Below are 24,805 nucleotides of genomic sequence, written 5' to 3' on the forward strand. Positions count from 1 at the left end.
ACACAGTCGAATGTAATTGAAATATCTCGACTGAATTATTTTTAATTATAAGATATTTTCAAGGAGATATCAATATTTTTGAAGAAAATCTTCCACATTCGTATTTTGTCACAGATTCAAGTATAAATTTACTGAACGCCGTAACGTCCCAATTACAATCCGTAACCCTTGACAACGATAGCAGACGACATTGGGGAAAGTAAACAAACACCGTAGTCGGTGAACGTATTTACGGAGTCTTCAATTTTTAATACCTCGTCATCATTTGAAACAATTACATACTTACTATTACAAATAATTTTAATTTTTTGCTTTCTTTTTTTCATATAACTAAATATATATTTCCAAAATATATCACCGTTCGATTCAGTTCAGAGATCCGAAATTTATTCTGCAAAAAAATTAAATTGGTCTGGTTGAAGTAGTCACTGAATTAATATAAGACAGTATGAAAGCATCACTTAATGTCGCTTGTTGAAGTATGCCGCTATTTTTTAATAAATTTAATCCAAAAAAGACACCACCCAGGAAAGCACCCCTGAGTGCAGTACACTCCGGTTTGAGTACAAAAAGAACACAGGAAGAGCTAGGACTCAACATCGGAGAAATTAAATTGCGACTTGGAGGGGTAGAATCCGTATTTGAGGATGGAGAATGGATTACTGGTGAGGTGATACCAACACAAAATACTATTAACTCTAAAGGTGCATGTTAATATAAGTTCCACTTGCCCTGGATTCTTTGGAGAGTCTAATTTATCAACTCCTCGAATAAAATCATGCCAAGTTTTACTGTGATGATTTCATATTTTTCGTGTTGTTCTCCTTCAAAGTTAGCATCCAAAGTTACAAATAATGAGAAACTCTTTCAACTGCTGATGTTTGTGGCTGTTTCTTACCTGATGATAAAAATGCCAAAATTTTAAATATTTGGTTGCTTTTTCGTTGCTTTTGTTTTTGACCTTTTTATGTAATGTCAGAGTGAAAAGTGGATGATTTTTCCATCACCAGCACTTTCGTTATAACGATGAACTAGTGAGGAAATGTACTATGCGCTAGAGTGTCTTAGGTAAGTGGGTTAGATGCTACATATCTTCGAAGACCAACCCCATTGACAGAATCGCTAACTTTCGACAACTTCTGGAGGAGAGGGAGTAGCTAAATTCCCCTAGTCAAGAGTGAAGGATGACTACAAAGTCTCTTATCATTTTAGACGAATCACGAGGTGTGAGAACATAGGAACTGGTGGCTTTTATAACAATATATTTTTCTCGACTCAAAAGAACTATTGTCTCGATTTCCAGTCTTATACTCCTCTGACCCCTTCCAATATTCCTTTCCACAGTCTTCAACCCGTCCATTGCACCCTCCTCACACCTCCCATCTGATCCTCTAATAAATTACCAAAGATTTACTTCTCTACTGCTTTCTATAGACAAGCCTCATACAGATAAATCTTGGGTTATTAAATCTTATGGAAATTGGTTTCTAATATTTTAATTCTAAATACATGAAGTCAAAAATTACTTTTTGTACATTATGACGTGGTGTCCTTTGTTTAAAGATATTGCCTTTATTGAGCACAGCTACCCATGTTTTTCCATTTTTTCAGATGATATAAAAATATTATTAAGTCATGAGAACAAACAGTTCAGCTATCACTGGCTATATGGAATAGTGTCACTTTCATGCCATCCCACAAAATGATTATTCCAATCTCATTTTCTCTCATTAACTCAGTTTCATCAGGTAATGAACTAAAAATGTCAAAAATTTCCTCAAATTATGCCCTTGGGAGCAAATAGTAAATTAATTTCTTTGGGCGCTATAAATTTGCAACCCCAAGAGAAAATTTGTCCAATAAGAGGCCCTTCTCCTTGAGGTATATCCACAATAGTCTGGTGCAAATTATTCGCTTTTAACTTGACCCATAAACCATGAACAGGGTTTAGCCACATGACAACCTTCCACTGTCTTATACTTTGAGTATCTTGTTTCAATCTGAGTCTATACTTTGAGCATTTTGATGCATTCTTGATTCAACAGTAGTTCAGCCATGGCCATAGCCTTATCAACTTCAACTCTCTATGTTACATCCTGAACCTCTGTTTTCTTCTCTTCTTCAATCAAATCAGTTCTCCTTATCTCTTTAAAATAAATGACTCCTGAACCCCTTTACACTTCTTTCATTGATGATTTTACGGAATAATCCAAGATTTTACTCTAAAAAATCTAACATTAATCCCCCAGCAGTACAAATGAGAGTTAACTGATGATGATACTTTTATGGGGACAAACTGTGGCAAAAAAGAGGAACAAAATTATTCATGAATGCTTAAACATTCTAAACTTTTACATTTCTAAGCCTCAATATTATTTGTTTCCTTTGCATATACCCTTCTATTCCATGGTCTTGGAACTATGTCTATTTTTGGAAAACTTAATATATCAACACTAATTTTGATTTAACTAAGCTAAGTAAACTAAACTAAGAAAATTAAATAATCAACATTAATAAATCATTCACTAAATCCACAGAATCATCTAATGGCCCGCCAGTAAGCAGTAAATCTCTATCAAAACTGAAGCAACGCACTCAAACATTGGAGGAAGAAAACAATATGCTTAGGATCAAGATTGAAGTGCTACTAGACATGGTAACCGTAAACATTATCTGAGTAATGAGGGAAATTAGCCATTTAAAATAACATGACATTTATTTGCAGTTGACAGAAGTGACTGATGAATCAATTCGACAACGTAAAGAATTGGATGAACTTCGGAATTTTGTAAGCGGATCCAAGATTCCAAGGAAAAAAGAAAAGGGTAGAAGAGATGCATGATAATATCAATTCTGAAGGATTTAAAAGAAAAATGATCATGAAAGGAGGCATATATGCTCAAATTCCAGAGAAAAACTCCTATGGACTAGTGGAACAGTATATAGTGTCATTCTATTATAAATTATGCTCCTCTGGAATCAATGCATAAGACAGAGCATTAAAGTCTCTCTCATAGTTTTGTAATAATTCATTAGCAGAATTTGTAAAATATTTCTCATTAATAAATATTAATAACAAATTTTGAAAGAGCTTCATCTTCATATTATTGTGATGATTATTAAAATGATATGTATTGCCTTGTTCCCATGCTCATTGATACTTAAAACTTTTGTACTTGGAATAAATGTATACTTTTAGATGCAAAACAAGTTTTTTGGGTTTACTAATTTATTAGGTCGCCAACAATGACAATTTGGTGTTTTGCTTTGTTTCAATAATTAAATAGGTATATCATAATAAAAAAGTAATTATCAGCAGAGGAACAGCTAATAACAAAAAAGAATGACATCTAAGAAGGTATGAAGAAAAAACTAATCTAGAAGGTTGTATTTAAGTAGATGAAATTGTGTTTGCTGGTGGAGATGAAGTCAAGGGAAATTTATTCTGCAAAAATTAACTATGAATGAATAGGGAATGGATACAGTGGAATAGGGCTAATTGGAAAATGGAATTTTGGGGAAAATAGACGATTATTATGATGGTTTTCTCTTAGGATGTAGAGAAAAAAGATCTTTTTTACTTTGTAAGAAAGAGCCAAAAAAATCATTTATGACACAATAACAACTTTGACAACATTGCCTCATTAGAGCAGTTTCAATGGGAGGGGCTGATTTGGATAAAATAAAATTAACTAGACTATGCAGTAACACATGGAGGTGTAGGCACTTCACCAAATGTTTGAACAATTTTCTAGGATGAGGAGAACACATTTTTAAAATACTAATTTCACACCAAGTAAATTTCACAGAAGGGACCCATAATGGAATGAGTTGGTACAAAGTATAAACAACAAGCATTGCTTGGGTAGGCATGATGTATTTTTAATGCACCCAAGGATCAAGCAATTGGTCATTTTAGTTTACCACTGAGTATGGAAGTTAACAGGATGTATAGACTAAATGGAAAACCATTAATCTGTCATCATTTTACATGCTGATTAAACATTTCGGTATAAGTGAATGTACTTAGATTCTGGGACATATTCAGCAAGATAAAGCATTTAAACCATAAACACTTGAATAATAGCATTACATGCACTAAGAATATGAGCATGGATTAAGGGTGAATCAAGAAACTTGGCTACTAGTAGGGGGATGGAGTAAGGCTATAAATAACAATGTGAAAATCCACAGCACTTATTTCAACTCTAATGAAGGTATTGAGTAGTGTTTAATCAAGTATTATATTGTAGAAGGGTTGGATCTGAAAGAAGTTGTATTTACAAGACTGACATATGCAAGGTAGATTTTATTTAAGATCAAGCTCTGGGGTCAATGGCACTTGGGAGGCTACAGTTCCTTAAGCCCCCTTTCCATGGAACCACCCATTATATGAAATATGATGTGATGCAATAAATGGCAAGCTTACTAGTTGCATCTTCCTAAGTTCATATTTTAATGCCACTATCTAATAAGACAGTTTCCAAACTATAACTCTTCTATGAGTGTCCTATTTCAGATACCTTACCAGCTGCCCCAAGTACATGCATATATATATATATAAATATCTTCGAAATGGAATGCTCTTCGGCGACGCACAAATCCCATCTCTCCCCCGCCCCTATCCGCACCATGCAACCGCCCACGCTGCAAATGCTGTCATCTTTTAAGACCCTCCCCCTCACTCAGTACCAACTCCCAACCACTCGCCACCTGTACCTCAAAAAATATTATACATCGCCTCTCCTGTAACTTCTGCCCTGCCTTCTACGTGGGCGAATGCATGACCGCACTTTCCTTCCGCATGAATAACCACCGATATTCCACCAAATCTCCCACCTTTCTTAATTATCCCACCCCACTCACACTGCTTCCCACAATCAATCTTTTGACGACTGCTTCTCCATTTCGGTGATTGAAATCCTTCCCAAATCTGCAAGTAAAATAGAGGTGAGAACCCGCGAGATGGCGCATATCTGGGTGGCCCAATCATTTAAACCGCCCGGGCAGAATCAAGCCCACTGAATGCATCATATAGCTGCCTACATATCCCCCCACCACCCCCTTGTTCATTTCCTATTGGTCCCCTACCTCCCCTTCCCCCACCTCTCCCCCGCACATGTCCTCTCCACTCTCCCCCGAGAACGTCATTCTGAAGACGACAGCCGAGCTCTCGAAACGTCAAATAACAAATTGTGAGTTTCCTTTCTTTGTGTCTCTATATTCTAAAAATCTACCTCTGTGTTTATATATGTATATATATATATATATATATATATATATATATATATATATATATATATATATATATATATATATATATATATATATAATCTTTATAAGAATAAATTTTGAAACCTTAATTATATATATATATATATATAATCTTTATAAGAATAAATTTTGAAACCTTTCCAATGATATTTAATTTCTAAATGATGATGATACTGCTTTAATACAGAATAAGACTGCATTGCATTAGTATAAAGGATTCTATTCTTTTTAATATTATTTGGAAACATGCCTTGGGGTAAGACTAAGTAACTTTTATAATACCCAGAAAAATAGATTATTGGCATACAATAAATGACAGACTCTAAGACATGAAATACTGTGGATCATCCCTCAAACAGAAAAAAGTTTTCTCCACAACTCTATACAGAAGTTAAATAATCAAACATAAATTTTCCTCATCCCTTTCACCAGGCTTCGGGGGGATTAAACTTTCAGTTGATATTTTGTGAAAAGCTATAACTTTCTTTACTCCATATAATTTCTTAGATGAGTCTGGAGACCCAGAGTCAGAGGGTTTTAGAGACCCATTTGGTCCAGGTTTAAATTGCCTACCAAATGTCATCCTCACAGATCAACACAGTGTCTAAACCCCTGCAGAAAAGCATCAGTTGATATTGCCATTTTACTCACCAAATCCTGGGATTTATGATGTATACCAGTAAAATGGAAAGCTCAGATCCCTTTTCTTTCATTAGGAAAGACTAATCCAGCAAGGTCTACACCTATCAATAGCACAGATATCAAATTTTAAATAATTGCTTTACTGCGAACCCAACATTGTATGGTAACACTGGAAGGGTTGCCAGGTTCTTCAAGTTACATATAGGTACCATCAACAAATTAAGCTCTCATCTACAGCAAAGTATACACAGGTATAATGAAAATGTAATTAGTTTAAATTCGCCAAGAAGATAGAGTAATAATTATGGTGCCCTCTTCACCCGGGATACAAATACTAAAATCTCAAAAAATTATTGACTCTCAGAGTAGCAGTATTAATAAATGGTAATCAACCCCTAGATGGTAATACTATATACTAAAAAATGGTTGAAGAGCATCATATTTGTACTTGAAGATGCAACAGTGAAAATATTTGTGTACTACATTTTGTATTGCGGAAGTTACAGCATGTTTGTTTTGAATATGGTTAAATGATCAGGTCAAGATATTTCATGGGCCATCAATGCATTTTCAAATTTCTGAAATGAGCTTTTTTTAAAGTGGAGGATATTAGAGGAGTTTTAGTTGGCAAAAACAAACAAGAGTTGTATCTAAAGGAAACAGCTAATCTTTTCATAGAGAGGGCATTAGATTTTATTTTAAATACACTACAGAAAACCTAACTGGGGCTCTTAATCGTGCATTCTCAAAGTGGCTAAACATTATTTCCATTCAGATATATAATTAAAAAATAGTGTAGGGCATTAAAAATAGTGAATGACACATACGGGCACTCTTAAGATGTCAATACTAGCAATGTCCCATAAAATCTTATGTATTTATGAAATGGTCACATGAAAATATGTTGAACCCCAGAGTCAATGCTACCCAGAGGGTAGAGTTGAAAAATGAATCCAATGAGGATTGGTGATTCTTAAAAAGTCAGAGGAAAGAGCAGAATAGAATGACAATAGAAAATTAACTCTCTCAGCCCACTTAGCTTTGATTGTACTCTTGTACCAGCAGCCTAAAAGGCCAAGGAATCATTATAGCTGAATTTTATATTTTTTGAAAGGCCAAAACTGTTGACATAATGGAACCTATCAAACTGGTATGGGCATTCACCACATGAATAACGAATGGTGTTAACCATACCAAAGCAGCTAGGGGGAACTGAATGCTTGAAAGGCTAACCTGAACGTAATCCTATTCATTCTCTTCCTCCATACCCAACTCCTATTCTGATTGCCTCTCTACATCTCAAGTAATGGTCCTCACTGCTATTGCCACCATTTACCTTCATCCCACTCAAATCCTCAAAATATCTTTCTCCTTATCAACTGGTCATAAGGGCCTAATTTTTCAGAGCTACCAGTCAATTTACAAGTCCTCTGAAAGCAGTCTTGAATTCAATATAAAACTTTCAAACTTACATGCCATGTAATGTAGGCAAGTAACAAGTACTGAACCATTTATTACAATCAGCAGACTTTTTATGTGAAAATCTCAAGAACTTAAAAAAAGCTTGTAGCTTTGACAAATTTGGCAAAGCCATGTCAAATAAGTACCTCCCTGAGATAGAAGTAAAAAGAGGAAAAATGACCAGTTATGTATTATCCAGTGTTATATAGCCAACCCCCTGCCCCCACGAGACTACCAAAATCCGACCCACGTAAATTGCTGATAACCATTGAATTTCAGCATTAGTTTCAGGAGGGGGTAGATTCCTTGGGCGAATTTCAGTGTAGGGGATACTGCAATGTCTATTTAACATGGCTCTTTTATTCGGAACCCAAAGATTTAAGGAGAGAATTTACAAACCGGTAACTTTCACATTAAAATGTTCTTCCTTAATTACAAGGCCTTTGACCTTGTCTTTGTCCCCAGTCTTTTATTCCTCTGACCTCTCCCATTTTCTTCTCCACAGTTTTCAACCATTGCCACACACCCTACCCCCTGTAACTTTTATTCCGATCCTCTCTCCCTTCACAGTTCCCCCATCCAGCTGAAGCCACTTGCCTCTCCCATGAGCGTCTAGTTACTCTCCAAAATACATACATTGATTTTGTGACTTAATTTTCATATAAATCTAGTGGCTTTGCAGGAGGATTTTGAGTACCACTGATACCTTTACGGCAAAAAAATTTGAATACCATTCTATACATTTACGTTAATGTACTGATATAATTCATATGTATGAAATATTAAGTGGTATCAAAAATAATGGTCTCTTAAACATGCTTTTGCAATTTTAACTCTTTATTTTGTATCTGCCCAGGAAGAAATGCAAGAAAATTTAAATCTTAATCCAGGAATATGAAATTATCATTATTTTGTCAACATTATTTTCAGTTCAGACAGTGTTAATATACAGTATTTGCATGTTTCGTGAGTTGCCGCAGAAGCTTGTCCCACTAACCCTACCACCCTCGCTAAGCCTCAGGTATGCCTCGCAAATCGCCCATCAGAGAGATGGAGATTTCCCCTACGGCCAAGGATTGAATTACTCCCCGTTTCATCTCTGCATTATTAAAAGAATAGTCATCGCCATACCAGCCATCATATGTTCTAGCAAATTCTGAAAAATTATTTCACCCCGATAAAAAGGAACTGAAGCCGTTTACTGCCGGCAGCAAACCTGAAGGCCGAATTTCGTCAACACAAAAATATGCGTTCACATTTGATTTTATGGAAAGCTGTTCTCGAAGCGATATGCGTTAACAATCAAGATTTTTGAGAGGCAGCACGAAATTTCTTGTTCCTCGGTGAAACTTCTGGTACACGGACAGTGGAAAGCGTATCAAGAGACCCCCCAGACGCTAAAGAACTGCTAATTGACAACCAGCGATGCACAACCGAAAGTGGGGAGCCTTAGCAATCGCGGTAATGTATGCACGTCTCATCAGCATTTCCTCCATTCTTCATTAGCATTCAGGAACTAAGTGAACTAAATTTCTTGCTGGTGTCTTTGAAAACTATTCGTCAGCAAGTTACGTAATGTATGACGGAATTCACTTCAAACTTTTCAGTTATAGTGCGCGAAATTACAATCCTTCGGTGCGCTCCGATTACTGCAAATAATTTTACGCCACTCGAGTTAAGTTTTATATTAATGAGTTTACGTGGAATGAATTGCTCATAAGCGAGATGAACTCTACATCAGAACATTCTGAATTCAGCAACGCCAACTATTCCAACTCTGTTAATTTAAACAGCGATCATAAATATGAGAATGAAGAAGATCCAGTTCAAAGTAATTCCACAGCCTCTTGGAGACAAACACTGCAACAGGTGCAGATATTCAACGTTCATTTATATGTCTATTACACTCTTCTATTTTTCTTTCGTGAGTGTCGCTGTAATTAAACATAATTTATCATGTTATAAACAATTCGGATAAACCTATTTTCATCTTACCCGTAGGCAATGCTGGTGTTTGTGACGAATCTACACTCTCTAAGTGTAGGAATAGCCTTAGCGTTTCCAACTGTAGTCATTTCCCACCTGCGCAGTTTAAATGGCATCTGGACTTTGCAAGGAGAAAAGTTTAAAATATTTTTGGGAACAAAGGACGAAGACAATGAAATTTCTTACGACGACGAACAAGCATCGTGGCATGGTAGGCTATTAAGTACATAATATCAATATGCATAAGCAAACTGACATAGAAAGACAAAAATTGCATTATTACGCCTGAGCAAATGCACCCCTATGGATATTAATCAAAACGGGAGATAGGTTTGCGAGACCTAGAACTCGCCCTTTAATGGTAGTAGTGAAATCGTGTAAGTTATAAGGACAGCTGTATACTACGTTTACCTTCTCACTCTATATCGGTACCTAAGCGGCTTAGTGCCAAACATTTTTACCTGTCTTTACATGCCCAAATTCAACATAACAAGAGCTGTCAAGAAGCACGGTTTCTCGTCCTAAGGGGTTTTGCAAGTGGTTCTGCCCGCAACAGACCCTGGCCATGCCTAAATCCCCCTGACTACAAAACAATTGGTAAAAAATATATTATTTGATTGCCAGTCAATTAAGTATTGTTTAGCTAGCATTAATAAATATGCAATAGCTAAATAATAGAGGTGTGAATGTAATGAAAAATACTGATGCCTGGATGTAACTACGCAAATGTTATTGTATGAATGATACAAGTTTTATTGAAAAGGAAGAAAAAATGCTCACAAGTTTAATAGAAGTGCATATGTCATTGGAGTTCAATGTAGGCCACCATGGTAACTGGACAGTATGAGTAACTTTGTATACAACACAGATTTTTTCTTCCATTAATTTAAACAGTGATAATAAATATGAAAATAAAGAGGACTCAGTTCAAAGGAATCCCAGAGCCTCTTGGAGACAGGCTCTAGAAAAGGTGAAAATATTTAACGATCAATGAAAATTCCATTGTACATGTACGTCTTCAAGGGTAAATAATTGAAACTTGCAGCCGATTTCAGTGGTGAACATGCTGTCAAGAGGTTTTGTTAAACCATCCTAGAAACATGAAAGCACAAAAACACATATGTATGAATAATATGGAGTAGATAGAAATATGAACTGACTCACAGTTTCCATCAGATCAAAAAATGCCTTTGTCTTCAGAGAGCAATCTGTATACACAAATAATTATCACACTATAACCAAGCAAAAGTACAGCAGCCAAATCATATTAAAGATTCAATAGCATGAATTTACCTCAATATAAGCAATTTTGTTATGCCACTTCTTATGTTCTTCCTCATTCAGCCAAGTTTCAGAAAGGCATAAAACATATTTGTTTCATTAGAAGTATATTTTCAGTTCATTAATTTTCTTCGACAATCACTGCTCATTAATGCAGCCTATTCATAGTGTCTTGGGTTTTCTAATTCCACTTTGGCCTCTCATGATTATTTTGTCAGGTACATTTCTGAGCACTTTGCTTCCATTTATGATGTACTTCAATTCACAGGTCATATTATTTGGTGTTATATCCTGTTGCTGCTCACTAAGAAGGAAAATTAGGTCAAGAAATTTGTTTAACATTACCTAATGCAGATTGGCCAAAACCTTCAACCAGTCAGATAATCTTGCCTTAAAATTGTATAACTAACTTCCCTATACTGCAAGTCTGATTAGTTGTGATAGGTTCAAAACTGTAATTGAAGATTGGTTGATTTCAAACCCCTTGTATTCTTTAAGTGAATATTTTGAACTAGATTTTTCAAGTGTGAAACCAAATACATGCCTCTCTTCATCATGGTACTGAATGTATTTTGAAGGGTGAATAATAAAAACTTTGAAAGTTCCACTTATGTTTCTCTGAAAAATGGCTGGTTTCATCGAATAATCGACATCATCAGGTCTGATGATGTCAACTATTCAACGAAAACAGTTGTTTTTTAAATAAAAATCAGTGGAACCTACAAAGTTGTTATTATTCACATTTTATCATGAAGTTCCATATAGTTGAGCCAAAAACCATAGAATTGAATGTATGCATTTAAATGGCTTTGTTTTTGATGACATCTATAGTAGCAAGGGAGCACATGTGCAGTATGCCATTGTGGAAAAATGTGAATAAGATGTTGCTTTGAAAGAAGCCAAGAGTTGTTAAGAGACCATTACTTCAAGCTGCATGTCAACTTAGTCTATTAGTTCACGCATATAACCTTCTAATGACAATGAGGATATTGAAAAATATAGAACTTATCCACATATCACAGAGTGACCTTTATATTATATTTGAACTTACTTTTTGAAGACTTGTAATTCGACTAATGGTTTTGTGAAAAAGTTAGTCATTATATTATGATGCAGATCATTTTATTTTTTGCAAGATGAATAAATTAAGGTGCATGGAAGTTAATTTTGGTTGTACCTTCTACAAAAATCGCTGTTCAAAAATCTATATCCAGAGAAAATCCACAAATATGTACATATTTTGGGATAATCTAATAACTTCTTTTTCTCATTCAACAGAATCAGGCGATATTCGTGGAAGTTTTCTCATTGTGAGAAAAACAAATTTGCACTTTTCCACAAGCTCATTGGTAACATATTGTGCATTTTGGTTCACAGGACCATCCTCTGGTCATGTGAACATTCAAGATGGTTCTGTTAATTGAAACACAATGTATGTTACCAATAAACTTGTAGAAAAGTCCAAATTTGTTTTTCTCACAACTTCATTTTACATTTTCAAAGCACCTTTCTATTAGGAAATATTTAAATTAGGTAGTAAAAAATTAGATTGGAGAATTCTGAGAGAAGAAAATTCCAGTACCATAAATTGCCAATACCATCATCACCACCATTATTATTATTTAACAGGTGTAGCCTTGAGCACTCCTTATGATTAACCCAATACATTCTGATTTTCTTTGCATGGCCGACATTTAAGGCAGTCTAGCAGTCACATCCATACTACTTGGCAGTTTGGTGGCTTCGGCAGTTCAACCTCGGTTTGGAAGACGAACGGTTCTCAATGTAGCCAACATATTCCTTGTGACTGCATGGAGTTTGTCATCAGTGGCACAACAACCTGCATTGATTCTAGCATCATCTTCTCTTACATCATTTTATGCAGGCACTCTGATTGCTCCCATTCTAGTATATCAAAGCGAGACTCTCCCACCCAAGTTATTGAGATCTACTTTTCTTCTCCCAGCTAATCATGTATCTTTCATGCTAGGAATGGTAATTGAGATGGCACTAGGCGCTGTCATTTATTGGCGTACCATTGCAGCGATAAACACCATTTTTCCAGGGATTTGTATATTGATTGTTCTTGCCCTCTCCAAGAGCCCTTCATCCCTACAACAATATAAACGGAGCATTAAATCTTTCCCTCCAAACCCAGAAATTAAAATATCAAACTGCTCTCTACAAGATGAAAATGGTTACAAACACAAAGTGGATAACGTGAGAGAAGCAAAGATACCCCAAAGCACTCAGCCCTCTCAAGGTAAACCTTCAAAGTTCCATGCAATTACTTCGCTCACAGCATTGTTGTGTTTCCATCACTTATGTGGAATCACAGTAATACGAACTTACAGCACATCGCTTCTTGGGATGCTTTCAGCATATGAATTGCCAACTTACATTCACATTTTCCCATTCATACTAGCATGCACCCAATTTTCTGGCGTTTGCTTTGGACTAGCTTTAAGGGGCTGGTCAGGACGCTCATGCAAGATACCTCTACTCTTAGCATCATATGTCGGAAGTACAGGCTCTTGCTTAGCCCTTGGTTTCTATAGCCACTTCCATGTACACCAGTCAACTATACCCCATCCTAATGTGAAAATTACATCTGCAATCCCAGCTTGGCTCCCCTCAGTACTTTTGGGGATTCATTCTTTTGCTTCATGCATGAGCATACCTTTGTTACCCGACTCATTAGCAGGGGAATTTTTGCCATCATTCTCCTTGGGACTGGCTAGTCGTTTTGCTCTATTTTTTTCTTGTATCACATGCTTCCTGGGAAACAAATTTTTCTTTTCTATCGTGCAAGCGATGGGTGTAAGGGGCTTCTTCTGGATTTATTCTGTAACTGGATTCCTATGCTCAGCATTAATATACACATTACTTCCCAGGAATGCAGATGATAATGGTAAAGTTTTAACAAAAAGTGTTTGGCATCACATGAGTGAAGAACAAATTGGTACTCAGATGGATAATTCAAGTATTAATAGTAGTGAAGGGAAGATCACAAAGCCAACTCATGTTACTCAAGAGAATGATAGAAATTTTGACTACTTTGGAAAAAACAATAGTTCCCCTAGTGTAGAACATAAGGATGAAAGAAAGAGCATGTCTAGAGAGATACCTGAATGGCTGGGCGACATTTCTTGGGCAGGTCGTCATGGAGGTTGGTTAATAGAAGAAAAGAGGAAAGGAGGCTGGCAAGTAATAGAGAGAGGGCACAGGCATGAAAATGAGGGAGTTAGGAGTATGGATGTTGAAATTGGTACGTGGATTGGTCACATGATACACACAGTCACGAAAGCTGTCATAGTGGAGGAGAGTAAAGACTTGGCCAGATGGAAGCTTGCAAATAGGGCAAAAAAGCGCTGGATTATAACACGTGGACCAAACAATCTTTGGCAAATATGTTCAGCACCATGGGAAACTGACACAAGTGATGAGAGTGAAGAATGCAATGAAAGTGATAATACAGACACTGCTGATGAAAGTAAGAGCAATTCAGAGAGTAGCTACTCTGAGGACATTAGCAGCAATGGGTTCAACAAAAAGAAATCAGCTGGTACAGATATTCATGAATGCTGCTCAAGCAGCAAAATTGTTACTGACACCAATAATTATAGCTTCAGAATTGATCCAAGTAATGAAGATACAAAACATTCTGAAGGAGAAAGTATATCACATGGAAATTCAAACAAATATCAATTTTTACATAATAGGAGTCATTCACTTACAGTGATTTAATGGGATGGAATTGGTGCTAGTAATCATTAAAATATTTACTACAAATGACTGATGACAATGAGTAAGAACACTTTGTAGTACTCTCCGGGATTATTTTAGATTTTTAAAGTTTATTTTCATGTAAATAAAGCTCTCTGACATGTAAATAAAAGTTAATATTCTTCATTAATTTTGTTTTTTTTAATGGACCTAGAAACAACTCTGGACTCTGAAAAATGAATGGTCCCTTGGAAAAATTAGTCCTCAACATTAACCATAATCATACATATCTAAAAATAACAACAATTAAATTATTGTTCCCTGAAATATATGATTAAAAATACATTGTAATATTGTGAGACCTATTGAAGTCTTCAATTAAAAGAAGTACTTGAAGATGTCATTTCCATTAATCAATTTATCATAAATAATCTTATTATGCATAGATATGGTTTTCAATTTGTCAACAAAAACATAGTCATTTTTGTTTTCACTACCATAGCAACAATATCAAAGGTGTTAAAGATGGCTTAAAGATATCATCATGATAAATAACAAAAACATCAAAATTAGACATGTATAATGCTGACAGGACTTCATGCTCTCAAATTAGACAGAAAAAAATTAGTGCGAAATGTAAGAAGTGATGGTCGCCTGAAGAAGTATGAATCCATCAGTGATGAAAGGGCTTGGACATTGGATAAATATGAAAGACAGCACTACATTAGGGATTACATAGCAGCACCTGTAAGCCTTTGCATGAAAATTGCATATTTTTTTATTTTCAGTTTATCTATAACACCCTGATGAAGTTTGAAAGAGATAAAAGTACACCTTATAATCATCAGGATGTTCATGTAAAATGCATTAGAGAACCATTCAAAATATATGAATGTAGCACTAGAGTGTACCAAAATAGCCTTTAATGCATTTGAAAATGTGGTATCTAGTACTATATTTGTACTTGGCATACTGAGAATCAGATATATGGTAAATTATTAAACTCAAGTTTCAGTTCTCCTCACTAATCTCCATTGAAACTAGCGATTTGGTCACAATTACTACAACTCAGATGCCTCTTTGAATGAATTATTCTTAGAATACAATCCAGCAGACAGTATTCATCAACAAAAGACAATAACATATAGTTTTCATTTCAACTTGCCTTAACTTATTATTTAAAAAAATTCTCTTCAAAATGAGTACTGTTAAGCCATTATTGAATTTTAAACTAATTAAGACAGTGATTTTTTCAACATTTTTTTATTGAAAAAAATTAAATTCTCCAATTATGATGCATGATTATCAGTGCACCTTTATTACAGATAGTATCTAAATAACATTAGCAATTAATAACTTAAATGATTAATATTCCTAGCAGTTCACTAAATTAATAATGCTTCCTAAATGAAAGTCAAAACCAGATAAGTTATAACACTAAAGCCAAATATGGCAAATTTTGTGACAAGGGTTTGATAGATAGATTGATAGTAGTCCTTGATATTTATGTATATTCAAAATATTGACATGTATGTACATTCAAAAATGGCATTTCCATAGCTAATATTTCAACGTTTTTGTGACATGAAGTCAAGGAATATGTCACTAAATATAATGTGAGAAGAAACTTGGCAAAAAATATATTTTTAGATATTTTGCAACTGATACTACTAAACACCCTCCTCACATGCATGTATGTATATACATGTATGCATCAATAAATTTATTAATATGAGGTTTTAAATACCATAAACATAAAATCTATTATTTTCATCTTAATCTCTGGGATCCATTTAGTGAGATCAAGTGGCTGGGAAGAAAAGTGAAAAAGGAGTTTTTTTCTTACTGGAGCTTACTATGTACCTGTTTCATGAGCAGACAAGAAACTAGTAATTCAACTTCAATCTCATACAACAGGCTAACTTTCAAGGAAGGTTACAAGACCACAACATAAAAATTACTATTCTAACGCACATCATGAAGATGGCCATGACTTGTCTCAAGCAAAGTTCAACAAAACTGAAATTCAAGCTATCTGCATAAAGCAAATAAAGTTTTGCAAGGAGCATTTTTTTACCATGCTTTAACACCAGAATTCCATTGAAAAATATCAGCAATCAGCTTATTGAGTCTTTTTGCTGAAGGGCAACATCTTTAGTACATTTATTGCAGGCAGTGAAAGTTCAATTTCCTTAGTAATAAAATTATTTGGCTGATAGGCCCACTAGTAGGAAAGGAAACAATGCATCACCCACAATAGATCTATCACAAGTGGAAGTATCCCCGAGTTTAATGTATCCCCTAATGACTTCACCCTCTCAATTTTAACACAGATATAACAGGAAGGGAGATGTTTCCTTATCAGTTCCATGGTCATCCAATGGGAGAAAGCAACCACTCATATATCTGGGCATACTAGTCCAAAGTCATGATTTGTAACCACTTCATTACCAAGTTGAGAATGAAATGAAGACATTCATGAAAGAAACACCTTTTAATTCAGGATACTTGACACCTTTTGACTCATGTTACTTTGTATGCTCCCTTATCAGAGTAAAATCTCCATATTGTGCAGTAGCCAGGACCAACACTCAGATGTATTTAATACTGAAGTTCATAGGATGAAAGTGTAATCACAGGGGCAGTCATTCCTGCTTGATTGAATCATATTCACACACAAGTTCCAATTTGAACCGTCAATGAATTCAATATGCAATTCTTCATTATAAAATATCATCAGTAAAAACTTTAATATTCATTGTGTAATCACCGTGTATAACATCAAAGCAAATATTCAATACATGTATTAAATATCCAATTATCAAATACCTATGCATAGCAAAGTTTCATGCATAAGTTATAAAGGCATCACATACTTGCTCTCTGTTTCCTGCAAAAGAAATCTCTATTGCCTCTTCGAGTTAATTCTTTTTCTAGTGTCTGTAGTTACCGAGTGCATCAAATGGAAATGACAAGAAAAAAAGCAGCATCACAGGCTTGTTTCAGGACACCTATTTCAGATGTTCACAATACTTGCAGTGTCGCATGTCATCAGTATACCAAATGAATGCAAACTCTCAAGAAGATTGGAAGAGATGCCCACTCATACCCATGTCAGTCATACTATTAGCCATCTATGTACCGGCATTTAATTCTTAACCAACTTATTTCACTTGGGCAAGTGAGTTGGAGAGCATAGGATATGTTCTGTGCTGTGCCATCAAGTTGGGTTTTCAGAAAGATGGCGGATGAAGGAGGCAGAATTGGTAGCAAGTATCTGCGATTACTGTGCAAGGGTTTCCCTTGTGCTTTCTCTCCTCCGAATGTAGGGTGGATGGGATGAGGAGCATCACAATGAATGCCATCCAAAATTGAACGACTTCTTTCCTCTCATGTCAAACAATAAATAAAAAAAGCTTATTTTCAACAGAAGAATTTAAGGGAAAATGTGTTGAGCATACCCAAGAAATACTACCATAATATATACAGTTAATTATTGTGAAGATCCCATTCAAGGTGTACTACTTTCGGGGTGCTCCGACTGCTATATTTGCACCAAATTTGCTTAAAGTAAGGCATTTTCAATAGGAATGGAAGCAATATCAGGAATTTGGAATTTAAATATTTCCTATCTATAAAGATGGAACAATCCAAAAAGCAAAATTTCAATAACCACGATGAACCAGGAGAGATGGACAAAAATATTAATACAAATTCCACGCTCATGTATGCACCTTACCAAATTAATTAATGCATTGGTTTGCAACATTGCCTGGCACAAAAGATCTTAGTGCTGAGAGACAGTTCAGCTCAGCTAACACCAAGCAGCTCAACTCACCCCCACCTAATATTCCTTCCCTGGGCAGTGCAGCCAATCCGCTGGTTTTGAACAACTTTTTCCCACTAAACCATTTAAAGGCTCAGGATATATTCCTTATATTTAAAAAGTAATATTTCAGGTACCTTTAACATCCTAGAGTAAAACTTACTCCAGCTAATGACAAAATACAAGACTTTTTTTTTAATTTCCCAGCCAGAGATTGAATGGGGCATGAAATGGGACAAGAGTTTATTCTGTGGAACTATTTGTCACATAGGGGTTTAAAAATAGGGGTTTACCTCTAATTAACCTAATACTATATCCATTACAATAATAAATCCTCAGAATTTAGAGCAATTAAAAGAATGTGCCAGACAGAGAGAACGAAAATTACCGGCAATCTGTAAGGTGAGATTTAGAAGTTTATTCAGAGGTGAGGAATTTGGGTATCTTCAATGGGATTCCTGAAAGTATAACCATAAAGTTCCCAGATTAATAAATAAAAGCCACATTTATACGTTTTTCAGTTCACTATGTTTAAACCTACTTCCCAAGTAACAACTTTGTTAGCTGCACAGTCTTGATCTTTGACATGAAATGCATAGGTTCTGCTATAATAAGCACAATTACACTGAACAACTAAAATAAATAATTATCCACAAATTGATTTAATACAGTGCATATTAATAGTGTCTTAATAGCTTTTTTGTTAATCACTCTTTACTGATGGTAGTATGGATCCTCCCAGACTGGTCAAAATGAAAATTGCCAAGATAAGTTACCACTGTATATGCTGTTGGGAGCATTGCTGTCAGCAAAAAATCAGAGTTTAGATGACTTAAAAGATCAAATCCATCTGCTTGGTGATGCCCTAGCAGCATGCAAAAAGGACTTGGATATCTGTTTCAATAATAAACAAATCAGAAAACCCAGTGATACAGATGAACGTATCACAAAAGTTGAAGATTATGATAACAAAATAATTTATCGAAAATCAATTAGTCAGGAAGAAACAACAACCATTGAAACAGAAGATGGAATTCTAACAGATACAAACATTGACTACAGTCTTGAAACAACAGAAATACCAGCAAATGGAATACTGACAGATGCAAACATCAACCACAGTCTTGAAACAACAGAAATACCAGAAAATGGAATTCTGACTGATACCAACATTAACTACAGTGTTGAAACTATTGATATACCAGAATATGGAACTCTGACAGATACAAATATTGACTACAGTCTTGAAACAACAGAAACACCAGAAAATGGAATTCTGACAGATACAAACATAGACTACAGTCTTGAAACAACAGAAATAACAGCAAATGGCAATGAGGGTGAGAAATATGATATGACACAATCAATAAGCCAGAAAGAACCAGAGATGATTGAAACTGAAGAGGAAATTCCACTATATACAAACGATGACTATGAAGACAATGACATAAATGACATGGTGGGTGAAATATACTCATAATATTCAGGGAAATGAAAACTTAGATTCCCACCACATCAATATTTCTAATATATTAATTAAATTGTGCTCATTTGTTTATGTTATAGGATATGCAAGAATGTAGTGATTCTGATGTTTCTTATGATGAAAATGACCAAGAAGCAGAGAATTTGTACGAACAATTGGCAGACTGCGAACATGATGAAATTAAAGTTTATATTAAGATGTGTGATGCTGATGGGAAAGGACCAGCAAAAGAGGCTTTCATTGGAAGTTTAAAGTTACCAAAATCTTTAGTGACTGAGACTCAACAAATGACTCCATCTAACTCAGGCTATGGAAACCAAATGAGATCTAATGTAAGTGGGCCAAGGGCAGTTACAATTTATGACTCTAGTAACAATTAATAGAATTTACTTTTCAGAGACATAACATATGGCAGCTATTGAAGTGAAGACATTTTTGTGTCTGTGGGTTTAGGAATGAGGCGTGGAAATTGTTGCTAGAGAGGGACACGTGGATATCCTAGGAAAGTAATTTGATAAGAGGAGATGGTAGGTCTGAAACAAATGGAAGATTTACCATTGAGGGAGGGCATAAAAAGAGTGCTATGGGAGTTAATGAAGTGTTGCCAAGGAAGGAAAATATTAAGTATACATATATTAGCCACAGCTAGGATTTCAGGGGAGCATCAGGAAAAAAATTCAATATATGGTGATCATGGTATATATTGGCATGAGAGGGAGTGAATCTATTTCCCATGGTACAAACTCTTATCTGAAGGAACTGGTTCCTGAGGAACATGGGTGAAGTACACATGAAAGGAATTCATGATTGAGACGCGCTGAGAATTTGGATTGAAAATTTCAGAGGAGAGGCCTTCTTCTTGGGGATTGAATTAATTCCCTGGAATTGGTAAGTAAGTATTAAGTCTCGCAAAAATAAAGAGTCTGGAAGCATGCCTTCCTAATTGCTTTCCATTTTATACAGATCAGCTACTTTTACAGGTATTTCATCTCATAAATACACGAGAAAATGAAGCAACAAATAATTTATATATTTCATTTATTGTAATAAGTAGTACTTCTTTATTCAAATACATAGTACTTCACATATGCGTAGAGTACATCGTATTATATAAATGTGCATATAAATATATGATCGGATAGGATAAATTTTCTGGCAGTACCATTTATTAGGATATGAATATAGACATTTTTACACGCTTTATGTGTGTGTGTGTGTGTTAATATATATATATATATATATATATATATATATATATATATATATATATATATATATATATATATATATATATATATGTATATATATATGTGTGTATATATATGTATGTATATATATATGTGTGTGTATATATATACATGTATATATACATGTATATATATATATATATACATATATATATTTATATATATATACATATATATACATATTTATATATATATATACAAATACATGATAACTACAAAGTTCTGGGTGCGCGTTATACCTAAGGTGTGCATTATCGATGGGAAAATATGGTACCTTAAATTTTCAAAGGTGTGGGCTGAATGGGATATGGTAGTCCAGGGGAAGAGCATGGGACTACTGACCTGAGGGCCCGGGCATGCCTCTAAAATTTCTTTGGCCAAGATTATATATTATTATATTTTCCTTCTTGGCCATCATGGTATTGTTTCCATTCTCTTTTTCATTTCTTCTCTTAATGTGCATTTACTCTTTCATCTCCAAAATCACATCCACTCTAATCAAATTTCAAAATGTTAACATTACTCTCTCGAATATTAATTTAGCACCTACCTGCATGTAAAAAACCAAACAATACATAGCAATATTCACTTAAAAATTTACAATGAATTATATACTGGATTATCTCGTACCCACCCTATAGTTACTGCATCTGCAACAGTCCTGATTCTCTTAGCAAATTTTTCTTCTGTCTCCAGTCACCTCTCTCCTCCAAGGCAAATATTCAGATTCTTTCTTAGATTAGATATCCTAAGAGATATGATGAAAAGTATTATTTTGGCCAAGAGAACCATAGTGGAAAAAATATTATGTACCATTTCTCAGGATAGGCTGCAAAAATATTCTCTTTCATAGCCACAATGACCAAAATTATGAAAAAATACACGAAGCATTCTGTTCTGCCTTTGAAAAATGCTGCTCATTAATAAAAGAGAAAAACTTTCCCGCAAAATTTACATGTAAGTCATGTAATACAGTAACCAACAAGTTTTATTTCCATTAGTTCTTAATCCATTCACCAAAGCTCTGCATTGGAATACTTCAATGCCTGTGCATTGGTATGAGGCCTGGAAAATATGTACATTATTTTGCACTACTTTAACTTTCTAGTCAATTTCAACATGGCGCAAATGACCTCAGCTGCCGGTCGCCTCCCCTAAATACTACTTTAACATGACTTTCACACTCCATCTAGATTACTAAGGAATTATTCGTCTAGTGAGAAATGTCTTCTACTGCTGCAAAGTTAATATTGGCCTGCTAATTGTATCATATATAAGTTCTAACAATATCTTGCTCAACTTGATTTTCTTACCATTACCCTCAAAATAAAATATATTATTTGAACACTGATTACTATTATAATGTACTGTAGTTTAACTTGTTTCATGCTGGTTAGCAAGAAATGACTCGCTCTTTGTAGACACTTCCACCCTCAATAATTCATTCGAAAATATGTACTTCAATTTCCATTTTCATCATGCTTGTAAAATCACTTCAATTTATATTTTCTGTACTTTTTTCACTAACAAATTGTATACAGAAAGGCTTTTATTGCATGGTAGATCCATTTAGGTTTTTGACTTGCCTCAAACAGTTGGACTTCTGTGAAACAGAGTTGATGTAACACGCTAAGACTGAGAGAATGTCACAGGTTTGAGTATTGCTGCTGTTGGATTGAGTATTATTATTAATGAAAATAAAACCACAAAATATGTTCTTGGCAACAAATCATCACGGAAAAGAGTCACTAGTTGGTGGAAAATAAGAATTAAAATTTGCTAAATATAAAAATGCATGGGCATGAGACATTATTTTTTGACCAACCTCTGAACTTTTATTCAGAAAGAAAGCGTCACTACTACTACTCTAAAGCAGTCAGAAACAGCTATTACTACATGGGTAGTAGGCTCACAAATATATTGAGAGACAATTTAATCAACTTTTCTTTTGACCATGTATTTTTAAGAATGAGAAATAATTGCATTCACTATTGCATGTTTATACTACCTAATATCACACATCCTTCATTAGTCATTCATTAATTACAACTCTTCAGAATCATCTCTGCGATTTTTGAAATTACACGTACATCTGCTCTGCAATTTTTAATATTGTACAATTCACATTTTTTAATGGAAATAGGAATCAAATCAAGGAGATCATTTTTGGGAACATTACAAAATTATATCGGTGGTAACTCAGAAAATTTATTCATAAGTGTTAACACTCTTCCTGTAAGCTAAAAATGACAGTTTATACATGCAATATAATTTATGACAAAATTGGCAGTTTATACAACAGGCAACTGCAACTTAGGTAAGTCATTCGACATGAGGGAGCAACCAAACCTATGATATAATTAGAGAAACACTTCTTTTTTCAGGGTACCTTTAACTCAAGTAGAATGTTGGATGATCCCTGCCATGAACCTTACCATGCTTATTCAATGAAATGCAAGAGTCAAAGCTCAAGATCAAGGCCGCCATCTGCAAAAGAATACATAAAACAGCTGGAAAGGACACAAAATCTCAATTATTATGGGAATTGCTGTGACTATGCATCCACAGCATATAGCCATAATTCTTCCTTTGATCAATCTGGTTCACTATTTGAGGAGTATCTACCACGAACATCAGATGAAAATTCCCAATATTCTTTTAAAGAACCTACACATGAGCCTACATACATTTATGGAAATTATTTTAATCCACATAGACCAATTTCTTCTCAACAAAGCTTCTCCACAACTGCAAACACGGTGCCCAATTATCCATCTACTAAACAGAGAAGAATAACCAAAAAAAAATACACATCACAAAGATCTAACAGTCATCCTCATGATCTTCATTCATATAATTTGTGTAGAGAAAAACTTAGACCTAAAACTACTTCAGAAATGAATCCATTATACATAGAGCGCACTACTAAGAGAAGAAAAGAAGTAGAAGAAATTGGGATAAAATATGAGGATGAGAAAGAAATGTTCTACCCTGGAGAGACTATCACAAATAAAACTTCACAGGCCACTCAAACAGATCTTTCATGTTCAGAAATTGAGCAACCAGGAATAGGGAAGAACAATTATATCAAATCAATGCAAGGCACAGATGAGAGTCAACAGCATCCTTACCAAAAGCATGAAAGAAAAGAAAATACTCATAATCCTGAAGCCATTGGTCCTAGCTTGCACCCTAGAAGAATGAGAGTGAATCAGAATGAAATTAGGTCTCAAAATTCAACCCCTCGCACTTCAAATGTGATGGGAAATAATGACCATAGGGCTCAAAGAACTTCTTATCCGTCCCAATATACTGAAGATTACCGGTCTAACAGCATGATTGATTCTCAATCAGATATAAATAAACATTTTCAACCAACAGTAACAGCATATTCAAATGGTCACAGAGAAGATGACTATTCTACACCAAAATATGATTCCTCCTACATAAATGATGCACAGTATCTAACATCAAGAAAAACAAGACAAAGGCTATCAAGTGAGGGAAGGCAGCACAACTATTACCCACAGAATTCAGCATGCAACAATAGCACTCTTCCAATATCATTTATCAAGCCTCAAAGAAACATTCCCACATCACATGCAGCATGCCAGTCCTACCAACCAGCCAGAGTCCTAACAACAGGAGAGTACAGCCAAAAATTTATTGCTGAAAATTCTGTATATCCATCACAGTTTTTCCAACAAAATATTTCATACTTGCACCCTTAACCTTTATTTTTCGGAAAATTGATAGGTTAGGCAAACCAGACCAAAGTATCACCAAATGAAAATTTATATAAAAGTCCTGTCACTAATAAAGTATTATTGTAAACATGATGAATTCTCTGTTGTATACCTCTGATGCTTCTGAAGG

The 24,805-nt window shown here is 34.9% G+C and overlaps 1 protein-coding gene across 1 annotated transcript; it reads left to right on the forward strand.

The window, feature by feature from the left end:
- The first annotated feature begins 161 nt into the window (after positions 1 to 161).
- On the forward strand, positions 162 to 2,991 carry Cby (beta catenin antagonist chibby). The gene is made up of 3 exons (XM_071588339.1): positions 162 to 665; positions 2,538 to 2,656; positions 2,726 to 2,991. Exons 1-3 carry the CDS (start codon positions 482 to 484, stop codon positions 2,840 to 2,842), a joined length of 420 nt encoding a protein of 139 aa, XP_071444440.1. The 5' UTR covers positions 162 to 481; the 3' UTR covers positions 2,843 to 2,991.
- Positions 2,992 to 24,805: the final 21,814 nt, after the last annotated feature.

This window comes from Hetaerina americana, unplaced genomic scaffold (genome assembly GCF_022747635.1).
Source record: "Hetaerina americana unplaced genomic scaffold, ioHetAmer1.1.p SCAF_3, whole genome shotgun sequence".
NCBI classification, from domain to species: domain Eukaryota; kingdom Metazoa; phylum Arthropoda; class Insecta; order Odonata; family Calopterygidae; genus Hetaerina; species Hetaerina americana.